We start from the raw sequence: 18,604 nt of genomic DNA on the forward strand, positions 1-18,604 counted from the left end.
ATACGCCCTCCCATCTGGTTTGCGCTTAGTGGGACTATCATTTGTTTTTCAACAGGACAATGACCCAACACACCTCCAGGCTGTGTAATGGCTATTTGACCAAGAAGGAGAGTGATTGAGTGCTGCATCATATGACCTGGCCTCCACAATCACCCGATCTCAACCCAATTGAGATGGTTTAGGATAAGTTGGACCGCAGAGTGAAGGAAAAGCAGACAACGAGTGCTCAGCATATGTGGGAACTCCTTCAAGACTGTTGGAAAATAATTCCTGGTGAAGCTGGTCGAGAGAATGCCAAGAGTGTGCAAGCTGTCATCAAGGCAAAGGGTGGCTACTTTGAAGAATCTCAAATATAAAATATATTTTGATTTGTTTAACACTTTTTTTTGGTTACTATGTGATTCCATATGTGTTATTTCATAGTTTTGATGTCTTCACTGTTATTCTACAATGTAGAAAATAGTAAAAATAAAGAAAAACCCTTGAATGAGTAGGTGTGTCCAAACTTTTGACTGGTACTGTACATATTGTGTAAATTCAAATCTTATCACGCTGTCTCCTTAAATGTTTGTCAATGAGAATAGCCTCAAAGTAATGGGCAAAGCATTTACCATTATCACAATGCTGAGGTGTGAGTTGTCTCTTTTGGTTTATTTTGATTTAACTAGGCAAGTCAGTTAAGAACAAATTCTTATTTACAATGACTGACTAGGAACATTGGGTTAACTGCCTTGTTCAGGGGCAGAACGACAGATTTTTACCTTGTCAGCTCAGGGAATCAATCTAGCAACCTTTCGGTTACTGGCCCAACGCTCTAACCACTAGGCTACCTGCCGCCCCATTGGTATTGGGTTCAAAGTTCTGACTGACTGCTAAACAGTGTAAAGAAGGAAACAAGAAGACACATTTAACATGCGTCCATGTTGCAATATGGCAAGATTATCTGTAAGTAAAACTTCACTTAAACGTAGAAGAGGTAACTGCACTGCATACATTAGGTAAAAAAAGTTGAGATACAAGGTTCTGAACTGACAACTGTTCTAGCTTCAGCGAATGTTGTTGGCCTTTTTGCATCTCAAGTAGAATTCTCTGTAACTGTAAATTCTGTAACGTTTCTATACGTCTAAGTAACAAGATCTATCATCTACAGTATCGTATAGATACCGGTCTTATAAAATAGAGAGAAGGGCTAGTAGGTCCATGTGCATATTAAGAAAAACATATATATAGCTTTAGAATATTTGTATTTATCTCTATATATATTTCTATGTATCTATCCATATTTACATGTGCAGGATAAAGATCTCAAGTGAAAATGTTGTAAACAACCCTTTCGCTCAGGAAGCCACTGGAAGAAGCTCCGGAGGGGGCGTGGCCGTGTGCTGCTCCAGGCTGGGGTGCTCATTGGATGAGGGATATGTATAATGCAAGGGGTGCTCATCATGTGGCTCAGGGTGCTCGTGGGTTTCGGGGTGCTCATTGGGCAAGGGGGGCTCCTGCTGGGGAGAGGGGTGATCATGATGAGAGGGGTGTTCCAAGCAGGGGTGCTCATGGTGCTCCAGTGGCTCGTGAGCTGTGGGGTGCAATTTGGACATTGGGTGCTCCAGACAGGGGTGCTGCTGGGGGGGAAAGGAGGACATCTCTTTGTGTAGTCCCAGGACCTCTACCATGCCAGCCCCTGTATGAGGGACACTGGTGTGCATGAGGTGTCTTTGTAAGTGCTTGATCCAATCCTCCTGGACGGACAGAGGACCCTGGAAGACCAGGTCACAGAATCTGCATGGGAGAGAGCGCTAGGTTAGGTTTGGTTGAGGTAGGATAGGCTAGGCTAGGTTAGGTTTGGTTTGGTTTGCAGACATATGGATATTATTTAGTAGGGGTGTAACGGTTCACCACACCCACGGTTCGGTGCGTATTGCGGTTTGGTTTCGGGACTGTGGTAAAATGAAATGCCATTCACAATGTTCAGCATTCACAATGTTACTTGCATTGTCTGTTGTGACCGGATTGTTATGTTGGGCCTCTCAAGTTTCCACTCTGATGCTGCATTTGTAACCATGTAGGAGGTGGGAATTTACCAGAATTTACCATAAATACCAGTTGGATGCATTCATGTGATTGAACTTGTTTAGAAATGTTGATTGGCTAATGGCCAACAAGCTGTGTCAACCATACACTAAAAGTAAAGATATCATGCTTGTAAACAAATGATAGAGTTCAAAAACCACATTAATAGATTGCTTTTTATAAATGTTTTGTTGTTGCATATAACTGCTGAAAATGCTGTTATAGAAGCCATTTCCTTAGTAGGTGACATCAGAGGATACCATGTGGGAGAAGTGGGTGCTCAGGATGATAGACGAGTTTCCCACTAGTATATACCAGTTGGAGGGGCGTTAAAGTACATTTTTCCCCCCAGTCATATGTGGTAAATTCCCACTTCCCACTTGATTCGAACGCACATGGCAAGTGCCTCCTTCAGTACCAGATATGCACTTGTGAATCTCATAATGAGGCTGTGTCTGTAGCGCGGTACATCTACCACTCCGGGGTAATGTGATAGGTGGTCAATGCGTGCAATTCATTGTAAACTTAGGCTTTGGTTTGCTTATATAGAGTGGGTACTACATGTTTTCTGAAATGGGTGCAATGCAAGAGGGAAGTTCATAACGTGGTTCGAGCACTTTCACAAGGTGCTGAAACCCTCTGTTCTCAACCTCCGAGAATGGGTGCATATGCGCAGCTATAAATCAAAGGCTGTAAAAAATATAAACATAGCCTACCTATCACTCTTGTAATTTCTTTAGCCCGGTCAGAATCAGCTTTGGTCCGGTCAGAATCAGAATCAGCTTGAATGCAGAGGGGAGACGATGTTGAGTTATTGTATATTTGCGTTTCCGTCTTGCTCCGGTATACTGGGGTAATATCGGTGTAAATGTGTCAACATATTTGAGCTGTATAGGCTATTCTCGTTGAGTGTGGAAACATACTGTTAACGTTGCATCCACAACTCTCTGTCCATCGCCATTGTAATCTACTGGGAAGCCAAAATGTTCCCAAACTGGAGATTTAAACGATGATGGAGGATACTCCAATTCTGGTTTATCGACCCAACCACTCGCCATCGTACAGAACTAGTTCCTCACAAAAGGACAGTATGAAATGCGCAAATTAAGATTAGAATTTTGATTACAACGTGCATAGGCTCTAGTTGTTTTATCGGAATAGCCTGAAATGTTTTTTGCTTTACTCTAGAGGCAGAAGCCTATAAGCCTAGTGTTTTTATTGCGTAAATATCGTTTTTTAATGTATTCATTAGGGTTCACAGGGCAGACCGAACCGAGGTCCTGGTACCGAACAGTTTGGTATGTACAGTTACACCCCTACTACTTAGTATCTGAGGAGGCAACACTGTTCATACAATACAATATGTGGTGACATGCTCGTCAAAAAATCTCAATCCAGAATCATGGACATTAATATGGAGTTTTGGGGCCTCCCGAGTGGCGCAGCGGTCTAAGGCACTGCAGTGCTTGAGGCATCACTACAGATCCGGGTTTGATCCCGGGTTGTGTCGCAGCCGGCTGCGACCGGGAGACCCATGAGGCGTCGCACAATTGGCCCAGCGTCATCCGGGTTAGGGGAGGGTTTGGCTGGCCGGGATGTCCTTGTCCCATCACGCTCTAGCGACTCCTGTGGCGGGCCGGGCGCATGCACGTTGACACGGTTGCCAGTTGTACTGTGTTTCCTCCGACACATTGGTGCCGCTGGCTTCTGTGCAGGCCAGTCAAGTTCTTCCACAATGATCTTGACAAACCATTTCTGTATGGACATCGCTTTGTGCATGGGGCATTGTCATGCTGAAACAGTTCCCCAAACTGTTGCCACAAAGTTGGAAGTACAGAATCGTCAAGAATGTCAATGTATGCTGTAGTGTTAAGATTTCCCTTCACTGGAACTAAGGGGCCTAGCCCAAACCATGAATAACAGCCCCAGACCATTATTCCTCCTCCACCAAACAGGTACCGTTATCCTGGCCAAACCCAGATTCGTCCTCGCATGGTGAAGCAGGATTCATCCCTCAAGAGTGGCGAGCTTTACACCACGCCAGCCGTCGCTTGGCATTGCGCATGGTGATCTTAGGCTTGTGTGCGTCTGCTCGGCCTTGGAAACCCATTTCATGAAGCTCCCAAGCGAAGAGTTATTGTGCTGACGTTGCTTCCAGAGGCAGTTTGGAACTCGGTAGTGAGTGTTGCAACTGTGGACAGACGATTTATACGTGCTACGCGCTTCAGCACTCGGGGGGTCCCGTTCTGTGAGCTTATGTGGCCTACCACTTCGCGGCTGAACCATTGTTGCTCCTAGACGTTTCCACTTGACAATAACAGCACTTACAGGTGACTGAGGAAGCTCTAGCAGGACAGAAATTTGACAAACTGACTGTCAAACTGACAGAAACTTTCTGTCCAAAAATGATGCAGAAAAAATAATCCATGCTTCTGTCACTTCTAGGTTAGACTACTGCAATGCTCTACTTTCCGGCTACCCGGATAATGCACTAAATAAACTTCAGTTAGTGCTAAACACGGCTGCTAGAATCTTGACTAGAATCCAAAAATGTGATCATATTACTCCAGTGCTAACCTCTCTACACTGGCTTCCTGTTAAGGCAAGGGCTGATTTCAAGGTTTTACTGCTAACCTACAAAGCATTACATGGGCTTGCTCCTACGTATCTTTCCGATTTGGTCCTGCCGTACATACCTACACGTACGTTACGGTTACAAGACGCAGGCCTCCTAACTGTCCCTAGACTTTCTAAGCAAACAGCTGGAGGCAGGGCTTTCTCCTATAGAGCTCCATTTTTATGGAATGGTCTGCCTACCCATGTGAGAGAGGCAGACTCGGCCTCAACCTTTAAGTCTTTATTGAAGACTCATCTCTTCAGTAGGTCCTATGATTGAGTGTAGTCTGGCCCAGGAGTGTGAAGGTGAACGGAAAGGCACTGGAGCAACGAACCGCCCTTGCTGCCTCTGCCTGGCCGGTTCCCCTCTCTCCACTGGGATTCTCTGCCTCTAACCCTATTACAGGGGCTGAGTCACTGGCTAACTGGTGCCCTTCCATGCCGTCCCTACGAGGGGTGCGTCACCTGAGTGGGTTGAGTCACTGACGTGATCTTCCTGTCTGGGTTGGTGCCTCCGCTTGGGTTGTGCCGTGGCGGTAATCTTTGTGGGCTATACTCCGCCTTGTCTCAGGATGGTAAGTTGGTGGTTGAAGATATCCCTCTAGTGGTGTGGGGGCTGTGCTTTGACAAAGTAGGTGGGGTTATATCCTGCCTGTTTGGCCCTGTCCGGGGGTATCGTCGGATGGGGCCACAGTGTCTCCTGACCCCTCCTGTCTCAGCCTCCAGTATTTATGCCATAGTAGTTTATGTGTCGGGGGCTAGGGCCAGTCTGTTATACCTGGAGTATTTCTCCTGTCTTATCCGGTGTCCTGTGTGAATTTAAGTATGCTCTCTCTAATTCTCTCTCTCTTTCTCGCTTTCTCTATTTCTTTCTCTCTCTCGGAAGACCTGAGCCCTAGGACCATGCCTCAGGACTACCTGGCATGATGACTCCTTGCTGTCCCCAGTCCACCTGGCCGTGCTGCTGCTCCAGTTTCAACTGTTCTGCCTGCGGCAATGGTACCCTGACCTGTTCACCGGACGTGCTACCTGTCCCAGAACTGCTATTATCAACTCTCTAGAGACAGCAGGAGCGGTCGAGATACTCTGAATGATCGGCTATGAAAAGCCAACTGACATTTACTCCTGAGGTGCTGACCTGTTGCACCCTCGACAACCACTGTGATTATTATTATTTGACCCTGCTGGTCATCTATGAACGTTTGAACATCTTGGCCATGTTCTGTTATAATCTCCACCCGGCACAGCCAGAAGAGGACTGGCCACCCCTCATAGCCTGGTTCCTCTCTAGGTTTCTTCCTAGGTTCTGGCCTTTCTAGGGAGTTTTTCCTAGCCACCGTGCTTCTACACCTGCATTGCTTGCTGTTTGGGGTTTTAGGTTGGGTTTCTGTATAGCACTTTGAGATATTAGCTGATGTAAGAAGGGCTTTATGAATAAATTTGATTTGATTTGTTGGAAAGGTGGCATCCAATGACAGTGCCACTGAGCTCTCCAGTAAGGCCATTCTACTGCTACTGTTTGTCTATTGTGATTGCATGGCTGTGTGCTCGATTTTATACACCTGTCAGCAACGGGTGTGGCTGAAATAGCTGAATCCACTAATTTGAAGGGGTGTCCACATATCTTTGGCCATGTAGTGAATATTTTAGAACTGATACATGACCATTTCACAGTATTAAAAGGGTAATCCAGGATATATTTTTGTCTTGTGGCCACAGGATGAAACGCACAACAGATCAAGACACCAACAAAACCAAAAAGTGACAGAGAAGCTTGTTGTGTTCCTACATACCTGCAGGTGAGTCTGTACATCTCCTCAACAGCAGGTGGGAGAGCTGAGAATAGTTTCTTCTTTGGTCCAGCCCTCAACCTAGGCTTCTTCTGTATACAGGAATAGGCTGGAAAACACAGACCATCTCAGTACAGGCCAAGTCAGTACAGACCAACTCATTACAGACCAACTTACTACAGACTTACTCCGTACAACTCTGAAGACTGATTGACACCAGGACAGAGAGAGTCACAGGTTGTGTCCCAAATGGCAGCCTATTCCCTATATAGTGGACTACTTCTGACCAGAGCCCTACCTATATAGTGGACTACTTCTGACCAGAACCCTACCTATATAGTGGACTACTTCTGACCAGAACCCTACCTATATAGTGGACTACTTCTGACCAGAGCCCTACCTACATAATGGACTGCTTTTGACCACTATAGTTGAAGTCGGAAGTTTACATACTCTTTAGCCAAATACATTTAAACTCAGTTTTTCACAATTCCTGACATTTAATCCTAGTAAAAAGTCCCTGTTTTAGGTCAGTTAGGATCACCACTTTATTTTAAGAATGTGAAATGTCAGAATAATAATAGAGAGAATGATTTATTTCAGCTTTTATTTCTTTCATCACATTCCCAGTGGGTCAAAAGTTTACATACACTCAATTAGTATTTGGTAGCATTGCCTTTAAATTGTTTAATTGGGTCAAACGTTTCAGTAGCCTTCCACAAGCTTCCCACAATAAGTTGGGTGAATTTTGGCCCATTCCTCCTGACAGATCTGGTGTAACTGATTCAGGTTTGTAGGCCTCCTTGCTCGCACACGCTTTTTCAGTACTGCCCACACATTTTCTATAGGATTGAGGTCAGGGCTTTGTGATGGCCACTCCAATACCTTGACTTTGTTGTCCTTAAGCCATTTTGCCACAACTTTGGAAGTATCTTTGGGGTCATTTTCCATTTGGTAGACCCATTTGCGACCAAGCTTTAACTTCCTGACTGATGTCTGAGATGTTGCTTCAATATATCCACATCATTTTCCCCTCCTCATGATGCCATCTATTTTGTGAAGTACACCAGTCCCTCCTGCAGCAAAGCACCCCCACAACATGATGCTGCCACCACCGTGCTTCACGGTTGGGATGGTGTTCTTCGGCTTGCAAGCCTCTCCCTTTTTCCTCCAAACATAACGATGGTCATTATGGCCAAACAGTTCTATTTTTGTTTCATTAGACCAGAGGACATTTCTCCAAAAAGTACGATCTTTGTCCCCATGTGCAGTTGCAAACCGTAGGTAGTCTGGCTTTTTTTATGGCGGTTTTGGAGCAGTGTCTTCTTCCTTGATGAGCGGCCTTTCAGGTTATGTCGATATAGGACTCGTTTTACTGTGGCTATAGATACTTTTGTACCTGTTTCCTCTAACATCTTCACAAGGTCCTTTGCTGTTGTTCTGGGATTGATTTGCACTTTTCGCACCAAAGTACGTTCATCTCTAAGAGACAGAACGCGTCTCCTTCCTGAGCGGTATGACGGCTGAGTGGTCCCATGGTGTTTATACTTGCGTACTATTGTTTGTACAGATGAACGTGGTACCTTCAGTAGTTTGGAAATTGCTCCCAAGGATGAACCAGACTTGTGGAGGTTTACACATTTTGGCTTTGTCTTGGCTGATTTCTTTTGATTTTCCCTTGATGTCAAGCAAAGAGGCACTGAGTTTGAAGGTAGGCCTTGAAATACATCCACAGGTACACCTCCAATTGACTCAAATTATGTCAATTATCCCATCAGAAGCTTCTAAAACCATGACATCATTTTCTGGAATTGTCCAAGCTGGTTAAAGGCACAGTCAACTTAGTGTATGTAAACTTCTGAGCCACTGGAATTGTGATACAGTGAATTATAAGTGAAATAATCGGTCTGTAAACAATTGTTGGAAACATTACTTATGTCATGCACAAAGTAGATCTCCTAACCAACTTGCCAAAACTATAGTTTGTTCACAAGAAATTTGTGGAGTGGTTGAAAAACAAGTTTTAATGACTCCAGCCTAAGTGTATGTAAACGTCCAACTTCAACTGCATATACTGGACTACTTCTGACCAGAGCCCTACCTACATAATGGACTACTTTGGACCAGAGCACTACCTATATAGTGGACTACTTCTGACCAGAGCCCTACCTACATAATGGACTACTTTGGACCAGAGCACTACCTATATAGTGGACTACTTCTGACCAGAGCCCTACCTACATAATGGACTACTTTGGACCAGAGCACTACCTATATAGTGGACTACTTCTGACCAGAGCCCTACCTACATAATGGACTACTTTGGACCAGAGCACTACCTATATAGTGGACTACTTCTGACCAGAGCCCTACATAATGGACTACTTTTGACCAGAGCACTACCTATATAGTGGATTAATTTTGATTAATTTTGATTTTGAATTCTGGTCAAAAGTAGTCCACTATATAGAAAATAGGGCGCCATTTGGGACACAATGTTCTGTACATTTAATACAAGGAACATTCAATACTGTAATTTCAGAAATGTGCCTTTATTTTCTTGATTTTTCTGACCAGGCTTAGAGAACTTACTTGTTCCTTCCAACATGGCAACCCTCTTCCTGCGTGCGTAAGCGCGAAGATGATTGGACAGGCTAACAGCACTGGGGAAGGTTGTGTTACAGTGAATGCACATCTTCTTATTAGATTCATTTCTCTCTGGAAAGTGAGACATGTGAAAGGGAAAGAGAGACATTTCAAAAGAAAGCAAAGCACACACAAGTTCAGTTCAAAATGTAAAATATGTTCCAAACACTCCTTAACAACATTTTTCTTGCAAGGGAATGCCTTTGAAATAGTGTCAAGAGTATAGCATTTTATTCAAATGCCCCTAAGCCTCCGGATTACCTCGCTCCATTCGTTTTTTACTTCATTAACAGTTATCTTCCATTAGAGACATTTTGTTTGTTCAACTTCTACACACATTACATCTAAATAAATTGTTTGGTTTCAGGGTCTTTGATGAGCGTCTTTGACAAATATAATCTGGAGGTGAGTTGAGGTGACTGTAAGGAAAAATCTGAAGAAATATGGCTAAAAGTGACAACAGAGCACATAGAGATGAACATGAAGTAAAACTGCTATTCCCTGAGTGCCAACACCTCTCCCTCCATCTGTTTTCATATGGGAAGGATCTGTTTTGCACTCTGCAGTTGGAGATGTATTGTTGAGAGTAATGTTTATCACAATCTAAGGACTCCAGGGTGCCTATTTTCACCTGGGTTTAGAATTTGATTTAGGCTATGATAAGAAATTCATACTGTGCTGATTGTGTCAATATTGCACATGAATTACAATAGTTTTGCATGTCACTACAGGCTACATCTAGAGCATGTTAAATCGTAAAAGTGTTTGATTAGGAAAGGTCTCTCTGTACACCCTTTAGAGCAGATTTGATTGGATGACAAGCCCACACCAAGTTTCTATGCAGGCTGTCCTGAAGCTACTGGCAGTGGTGTGAAAATTATAGCGACAGCTTCCCATTCATTTCACACCTAATAGGGGGGAAAACATCTGCTACGGAGGTGTTTTTTAACCATGACAAGCCACTAAAGGTTATTTAAATTACCTGCAAATCGTTTGCAACAATTGCATGTGCAAAATGAATCTCTTCTTGGTTAATTAACTAATGTCCTTAAAGAAGCTTAAGTATATATTATACAGTATTCTCCCCACTGTATGTGTTAAATCTCCATTTAACATAACACTGATTACACCAAAATGGCGTAAAAGCCTTAGTTAGATGATTAAATCTGAATGTCAGAGTCAGTCTATTCTCCCTTTAAGGTTTCAGCTTTCAGCTATAATGTAAAAAGTAACTATGACATTCAACAATGTCAGCCACAGAACGGCCAATCATTAGAATTGAGATGGACATTAAAAGAAATCCATATTTTTTAAATATATTTTTTGTTGTTGTATTTTACCCCCTTTTCCCTCTCAATTTCAATTACGATCTTGTCTCATCGCTGCAACTCCCCAACAGGCTCGGGAGACGCGAAGGTCGAGTTATGCGTCCTCCGAAACATGACCACCCAACCGCGCTCCTTAACACGCGTCCGCTTAACTCGGAAGCCAGCTACACCAATGTGTTGGAAGAAACACCGTTCAACTGACGACTGAGGTCAGCCTGCAGGTGCCCGGCCCGCCACAAGGAGTTGATAGAGTGCAATGAGCCAACTACAGAGCCGGCCCCCCGGCCAAACCCTCCCCTAGCCCGGATGACGCTGGGCCAATTGTGCTGCGCCCTATGGGACTCCCGGTTACAGCCAGTTGTGACACAGCCTGGGATCGAACCCGGGTCTGTAGTGATGACTTAGACCGCTGCGCCACTCGGGAGGCTCCCATATCTGATTTAGACATCTTTATTAATCTTTCTGCGAAACGGACGGAAACTGTTATTTGGACAGAGATTAAACAAAGGTGTGTAAACACAGCTGATGTGCTCCCAGAACCACATCAAAAGGACGTGACAGGTTTTAATTTCAATTTCAAAGCCAATTTATTATTTTTGTGTGCGTTACAATAATACTGTTTCCTGGTGACTTCAAGGTTGCTGACAGAAGAACAGACAGAGTACTGGGGTATTATGATGATGCTCACATACATATTTAATGAAGCTCAATTTGAATGACATTTTGTGATTTAACATGAGCGCCTGTAAACAATGAAAATCTGTACAGGTAATAAAACACACAAAACAGCTGCGGAACAAGACAAGTTTGTGTTTCATTATGGCAAGCTGATCTACTGTAATTGGAGGGTAAACTACTATCTTAACTCTGTATCATTGCACTCAATAAAACTATTCTAAAGATCACCTAAAATAATCATACCTATCTGCAAAGGACTAAACTGATCAAGCCTATGAATAATAATAGAACACTGTGAAAAGAACAGACTGGCGACCCAATTAAGCTAATAAAGCTGTCTGTCACTTCTATCCATCATGTATCTGGCATAACTGGCTTTCTTGTCTTCTTTGATTCTACATCACTTGAAACAGACTGATCATATGTCATATATGTTTTGCTGTCACAGAGGGGCCTTGTTGCACTACAATAATCAGTACCATTAAATAAAATATATTTGGCAGATAAAGTAACTCTGTAGTTTTTAACTGTATAGTTTTTCACTCTGTTACTTCGCAGAAAACAAAAAAAAATCATATTTTGGCTATCTAGGTCCTTTTATCCACTGTTCAAAATCTAATCACAATAAAAAAAAAAGTCTTATTTTTTCTGGTCGCTAATAAGACATGTAAAAAGTAATTTTCAACCTTACCATGATGTCACCAATTTTGAAACGTTACAATCTCAACCTCTGTCTCATAACAGTTCTGAAAGTGCTCTAAAATGCTGATATTCTGATTTGTATAGAAATTCGTTGTGAATCTGCTTACCTTGGGCCCAGTGTGGTTCCAGATTGCTGGCCTGTTGGTTCTGTCTCTCCTCAAACCTCTCTTTGGTCACAGTAAAGTGATTCCTATCTGCATCATACGATCTGCTGTTATCCCTCAGCTGCTCCTGCTCCTTGTCCAACTTCCTCTTCCTCAGCAGCTCTACTAAAGTGCCCTGGGAAGGTTCCCTGACCCCTCGTATCTGTAATAATAATAATATTAATTACAATAATACATTTTACTTGAGCCTTTCAAGATACCCAAGGACACTTACAGAATAAAAAAATATGTAATTATAAGCAACTTAACTAAGAGTAAAAGTACATCACACAAAAGAACATAGCACCAAAAAACAACACAACAACTGTACCTCTATACTCTTCCTTTCAGAAAATAACTCCTCTCTCTTAAATTCCTCCTGCCTGGGTGTAGTTGCACTGGGCCCCCATGAAGTAGAATTGCCATCCTGGCCTGGCTGGCAGCCATGTTGGATCTTCACTGGGAACCCTGTGGGTGTCAGGAAGAGCCCATCACTCCCCATGAACTTCTGGGAGATGATTGGTCGAGAGAGGAACTGCTTCCTGTTCAGATTTCAAATGAAACACAACAATGATATAGGATACACTAGTCACAACATATAGCCAGAGAGGTACATGAAAAAGAACAATGACATAAAAGTAGACAAAATGAAAAATACATTAAAATGAAGACAAATTCAAAATAAATATATAGCTGATATAAGATAGAATATTCTATTACATCCCTAAAAGGTGTAAACAGTAACTTGTGGAGGAATTGTTTACAGTACCTGTTGAGGGTCTGGAGGATGTTCTGGTGTTCCTGCTCATCCTGTAGCAGCTCGTTAAGGATACACACTGGACTCTTACTGGTGCTGGTGCTGGTCTTCCCTATCCGCTTTAGATGGCCCCTCACATGATTGGAGAGGCCCGTGTTGGTGTCGAACCAGCCACAGCACAAGGGACAGGTGTGCTCCGCCTGAGACTCCGGCTTCTCAGCTGTAACATGAAGATTAAAAAAAGGTTTTAACACAATATCTATATTTACATTAACATTTTAGTAATTTAGCAGACGCTTTTACCCAGAGCGATCTAGGTAAATCACTATGCAACTTTGTGATAACTTTGAATATTACACACTATCTATAAAAGAATAACATGACACACTTGACTGTGAAAGAAACAGTCACAAATATTGTTAGATGTGATTACAGATTACTTTTATTACATATTACCCTATTACAGTACAATAGGAAACAATAAGTAATTGAATAAAGACAGGGAAAATATAATAAGTTGCTCACCTTTTTTGATCCTCCGTGCCACAGAGGGGATCTTCCTGCGTAATCGTGGCTGTCGGTCCTGTGAAGCTACCTGCTCAGGTGACACCACGTGACGAGCATCATAACTCAGCCCCACCCTGTGCAGGTGCCCTCGCACGTGATTGGACAAGCCCACCCCAGACTCAAACACAGCAGGACAATAGGGGCAGGACTTTCTTTCTGACCCAAATGGAGGGGAGACGTCATACTCATAGGAGAGACTTTGGTTGTGTGTTTTGGTGGTGGTGGGTGACTCCGGAGAATCGTCACACACTGAGCTTTCTATACACTCCTCTTTGATGATAAGCTTCTGTATGTCATCGCTGTCATACTCCCCCTCCTTGACTTTAGTCTTTTCAAAATGGTGGTCAGCCTGAGTAGCGTTCTTTTCAAAATGGCCGACATCAGCAGCAGGTGCAGGATCTTCTTTAACAAAAGAACCCCTCTGTCTGCGTATGAAGTAGCTACGGGCATAGGGGTTCCTCTCATTCTCACTACTATCCAGGAAATTGGCTGTAGCCTCGCTGGTGTAGGCACTAAAGTCATATGTGTCCTCATAATCATCATCTTCTGTGTCTTCAGGAGTGGTAGTCTCTTTTAACTTTGGGTTCAGTTTTGGAAAATCATTATCAACCACCTTCTCCACAGTGTTGCGGAAGGGTGTGGACATTTTTCGTTTGGATGGAGACTTTCGGGTAACAGCTTGGGGCTCTGACTTCCTGCAGGTCAAGTCGTTGCTATCTCCCTGACTCTTGTCAGAGTCATAGCTATGATTTAGCATCTGGCCTGTTTTAGCCGTCTTGGATGTAACCAACACATCTACATTTGAGGGATATTTTGTCCTTCCTGAGATTCCTGAAATGACATGGTTGTATTGCTGATTGTCTTCCTCAACATAAGGGAGACCTGTTGTCACGTCTATTTTCTCTGTTGGTTTGGGAGATAATTTGCTTGGCTTGCTGCTCCTCCACATAGATGGTGACAGCTTGTTTGTTGAGCTGCCAAGACTGTATTTGAACTGGGAGGCTGTAAGATCTTTGTAATACTTCTGTGCGTCTGCTTTGTTTCTCGTGTAAAAGTCAGCTACACTACCAGACCAAAAGGGCAAATCTGCTCTTTTCCAGAAAGCAGGCTTTTTAATACAGAACTTTTGCTTCAGCTGTAGTAGTTTTAAATTTGCTTTTTTGGACGGGCCAGCTAGCCTATATTGATCTTGATGGTCAGATGCTTTGTTAAAAGGTGGACTTTCACATTCATCTTCACAAAACTGGTGTATTAGGTCACAATGGCTCTTCAGGTCATTTTGACTTTGGGTGCTGAAAGGGCACACTTTACAGTGAAACAGAACAGATCTTGATTCATTATCTTCATTGTTATCTGTAGGAAACTCTGACTCCTCATCTTTCATCATGTTCTTGTATTTGTACTGCAGTGTGTCACAGTGCACCGCGTACAGGTGTGCTTCAAGCTCCCGTTCTGTCAGGGCCATGTGGTTGCACTCCTCGCAACAGTAATAACGTTTGTCCTTCTCATGTGTCTTGGCGTGCTGGACAAACGTCTTGGGGCAGTTGGTCCCGAACACACACTGCGGGCACTGCAGCTTGGCGTTCCTGCCTTCGTCTCGGAGTTTGTTGAGTCCCTGGATCTCCTCCATAAGTTTCTCCCGTCTCTCCTGGTGGATAATCATGTGCTTGAGGAGGGAATTGCGATCGCGGAACGAACGCCCACATTCCCTACATATAAAAGGCCTTGGAACGTTCTCATGGTGGCGTATCTGATGATTATGCCCATCTAAATGATACATCATATGTCTATGCAAATGCCTTTTCTCCTTGAAATTAACATTGCACTTTGTGCATGGGAAGAACGATGGTTCTTGTTCGGATTGCTCTGTCTTTAGCTGCTTGGGCTTTCTACTAAAGAGGGAGTCGGAGTGATTGTCTTCGTGGCAATCTGCTCTTATAATCAGTTTCTTGATGATTACAGGACTGTCACTGGGATGCTCTTGACATGAATTCACAGAAGATTGTACATCAGCCTTTTTACAAGGGAAATCCTCATCATTTATGTTGGCGATGTCAAAATCCTCGTCATCATCTTCCTCCTCTTCAATATGCCACTTTTTGTAGGTGTGATTTGAGCTGCTGTTGTAAACTTTTTCAGGAGAACCTGACGTACCCACCAGGTGTATTTTACGCTTCCTCTGTCTTTGGCTGGTAAGCTGAGGCATCACTCCCACTCCCGCAGCGTTTTCCTGTAAGCTGCTGTCAACGTTACGATTGTTCCACAACACCCGTATGAGCTCTTTCTGAGAATCCCAGTGTAGTGAGTCAGCCCCGTCAGAACCGTCCGACGAGCTCTCAGAGGACTCTGTGGTGTTTAAGTCCCATATAGATCTAGCTCTAGCCTTGACTCCCTCAGCCGTCCATATTTGGTTAATTGGCGTTTGGTGAGGCTGTGGACTGTGGTCTGACAAGGTGGCGTCACGGGCCTGGTAGGGCAGTTCAGCCTCACTCTCCCCAGAGTCAGATGGTGACGTGTTGTTGGCCTCTGGCTGCGTGGTGGCTAGTGTTTTCAGAACAGGCCCTGGCCCTGCTGGGTTCTTCAGGGCTTCTGATTGAAGCTCACTGGGTGGCGGTAACACCTGAGGGCTTGTGTCCCTCCCTGCTTGCCATAGTTGGGCGTCCTGGGCCTCCACCAGGACAGTGTTGGGCGTTGTGCTGTCTTTGTTCAGGCCACAGCTCTCCTCTGAGTTAGGGTGTGAAGCAGGTCCATTAACAAGTGCTACGAAAGGTAGTGAATGGGCTGCTTGGGCTGTGTGGGGAAAAGCAGGGACACTGCTGGGTACAAATGGACTGGGCTGTGCTCCATTTAAAGGGTTTGGGAGTCTGTCAGAGGACAGCTGCTCTGACAACCTTGCAGCATTGTTCTTAAGGGAGGATGTGTGACGCTGTAATGGCTCCTGAGTGGCAATGGAGCTGTTGCACACTGGTTCCACCACATCTCCTTCTTTGTCCTCTTGTGCATTTGGCTTTATATCAGCCATCTCCCCAGTATGTTCTGAGAAGAGAGAAACAGAGAAAAATCACCAAATCAGCTTAAAACATACTCAATAATTTATATTGTGTTTTGAGGGCTAAAGGCGATGAAAAATGGATGATTAAAACAAGTCTAAATGTGGCAAATGGAAATATATACAGCCCAACCCATAACACTTGTATTGGTTCAAAGTCAAAATGCAGGCTAATATTATGTTGAATAACAAACAATTATTATTCCTTATACACACAGAAAATCAGTCAGTGTTCAGTGTCAGCTCTGCCTACTTTCTCTCCAATTGTTCCACACAATGAGAGTTTCATCCACAATACTCTTCTGATCGACTCTCTGTTACTGCATTATGATTTTCCTAACACCCTCGTCCGCCACTTCTCTTCACAACAAACCCTGCTGTTAGCCCCAGATACCCCGGTGAGGGCTCTTAATTACCAGAGCACACCTCTGGGATACAACCTTCCTGTTCCTCCCCGAACGCTCCCAGACGCCTGCTAAAATTGACCAATTTCCATGTGAACAAAGTAGACTTCCAATGAGATCATACTCAGTCTTAGCACTCTGTGATGGTGCTAACACGGGTCCCAGCACGACACTGTTGTTGCTCCAATCCTGACAAATTGGCATGCGTCGGGCTACACAATCTGTCTGTCTCACATACACTCACACAAACACACGCATGGAAACACTCACTCACACATACACACACACAGACATAAAGAGATATAAACACACATACATCTATAAACACACACACCCATGAACACACACACACACAAACATTAGGGTTGGGAATTGCCAGGGACCTCACGATACGATATTATCACAATAGTTAGGTGCTGATAAGGTATGTATTGCTATTCTCACAATTCTCATGATTCTATACGTATTTGATGCGATTTGATGCTCCAAACATATTGCTCACTGTAGGTTTATGAGAAAACAAGTTTTGATCAGTCAGAAAAATAAAATGCTGAAAACATGTTGGCAAACTATTTAAGAAGATGGACACCAAGCTATAGGATGCAAGAGTTTTGCCACAGGTGCAGCCAACAAATGTATACTTTGAGTCAAATACCGATATAATAAAAAATAATATCACAATATGTCTCGATTTTCCCCCCCATCACTAACAAACATATAAACAGCAATCAACATTTGACAGATTGCTAAATGTAATATAGACTCAACTGTTGAACATGTTAATCGTTAAACAAGCCACTTAAAAGAGTGAAAATACATGAATAAAATCTTCTAATATTTAACACTCTTCCCAGCCTTGTAATAGCCAAGCTGTGAGACTGAAGCGAGGTGATGTATTTTACAGCTTGGTACAATGTGAAGTGTCCAGGCAGGCTTGTTGTAACCCAAGCTGATAGACATAGACTGCATCCCAAATGGCACCCTATTCCCTATTTACTGCACTATTTTTGACCAAGGCCGATAAGGGCTCTGGTCAAAAGTAGTGCACTTTATAGGGAAACGGGTGCCATTTGAGATGGAACTATTGTGTAGTCTACAATGTATACTCAGTGGATTTGACATGATCCAGTGTTGGCTGCTCTCTGCAGGAAGCTACGTCGCTAACAAAGTGGTAAATTCAGTGTTAATGAGTGGCTTCACTGTTACCACCTCTGAGGTAAAACCTTCCGAGCTCCCTATTCCCTCCGTCTGCTGTGGTGTTACTGTAGGGGCTTGGGTTAGCAGGGAGGGAGAGGCAGAACAGACGCTCTGCATTTAAAGCTAACTTCACTGCTACCCCCCGAACAGCAGGGTGGCAAAGCCATCAGAATATGATTTCAGCTTTAAAGGCTCATTAGTGGGGCTACTAGCATGTGATATGACTCTCTCTCTCTCTCTCTCTCTTTCTGCTCCATATATAACAACCACAAGCAAACATTCAGGGTTCAACAGGGATGCGATTGAAAAAAATGTTTTTGCTTCTATTTACTTCACTTTGTCAATGTTAAAAGGCTGACTTTGCCTTTCTGGAAGCTATTTGCAAGGATTATAAGCTTAAATACATTTAAGCCGTATGCATAGATCGATCTGTATCTTATCAATGAGATGTATTACCATTAATCCAGCTCTGCATCATTCCCCAAGACATCTTATATGAGAGAATGTTCAGTAATCATTATGTTCTAGAATTCTCTGAAATGGAACGTTTATGTTCAGCCAAATTCTACTGAAGGAATAACAAGAGCTCTTACTGAAACACCTCCCAGATATGTATAATATGTTACTTGGCTTTTTCTTTCTTTCTTTGACTATTTTTTT

The 18,604-nt window shown here is 43.4% G+C and overlaps 1 protein-coding gene across 1 annotated transcript in view; it reads right to left on the bottom strand.

Moving 5' to 3' along the window:
* Nucleotides 1-753: 753 nt before the first annotated feature.
* The window catches only part of LOC120054958 (zinc finger protein 644-like), a 32,607-nt gene continuing 14,756 nt past the window's right edge, over nucleotides 754-18,604 (bottom strand). The window contains exons 3-9 of the mRNA XM_039002748.1: nucleotides 13,253-16,330; nucleotides 12,740-12,947; nucleotides 12,302-12,512; nucleotides 11,935-12,133; nucleotides 9,066-9,191; nucleotides 6,477-6,582; nucleotides 754-1,776 (exon numbers count right to left, since the gene is read on the bottom strand). Of these exons, the coding sequence (XP_038858676.1) occupies nucleotides 1,338-1,776; nucleotides 6,477-6,582; nucleotides 9,066-9,191; nucleotides 11,935-12,133; nucleotides 12,302-12,512; nucleotides 12,740-12,947; nucleotides 13,253-16,316 (4,353 nt within the window). The 5' untranslated portion in view covers nucleotides 16,317-16,330 and the 3' untranslated portion in view covers nucleotides 754-1,337. The remainder of the gene's footprint in view (nucleotides 1,777-6,476; nucleotides 6,583-9,065; nucleotides 9,192-11,934; nucleotides 12,134-12,301; nucleotides 12,513-12,739; nucleotides 12,948-13,252; nucleotides 16,331-18,604) is intronic.

Source organism: Salvelinus namaycush, chromosome 10 (assembly GCF_016432855.1).
Source record: "Salvelinus namaycush isolate Seneca chromosome 10, SaNama_1.0, whole genome shotgun sequence".
NCBI classification, from domain to species: domain Eukaryota; kingdom Metazoa; phylum Chordata; class Actinopteri; order Salmoniformes; family Salmonidae; genus Salvelinus; species Salvelinus namaycush.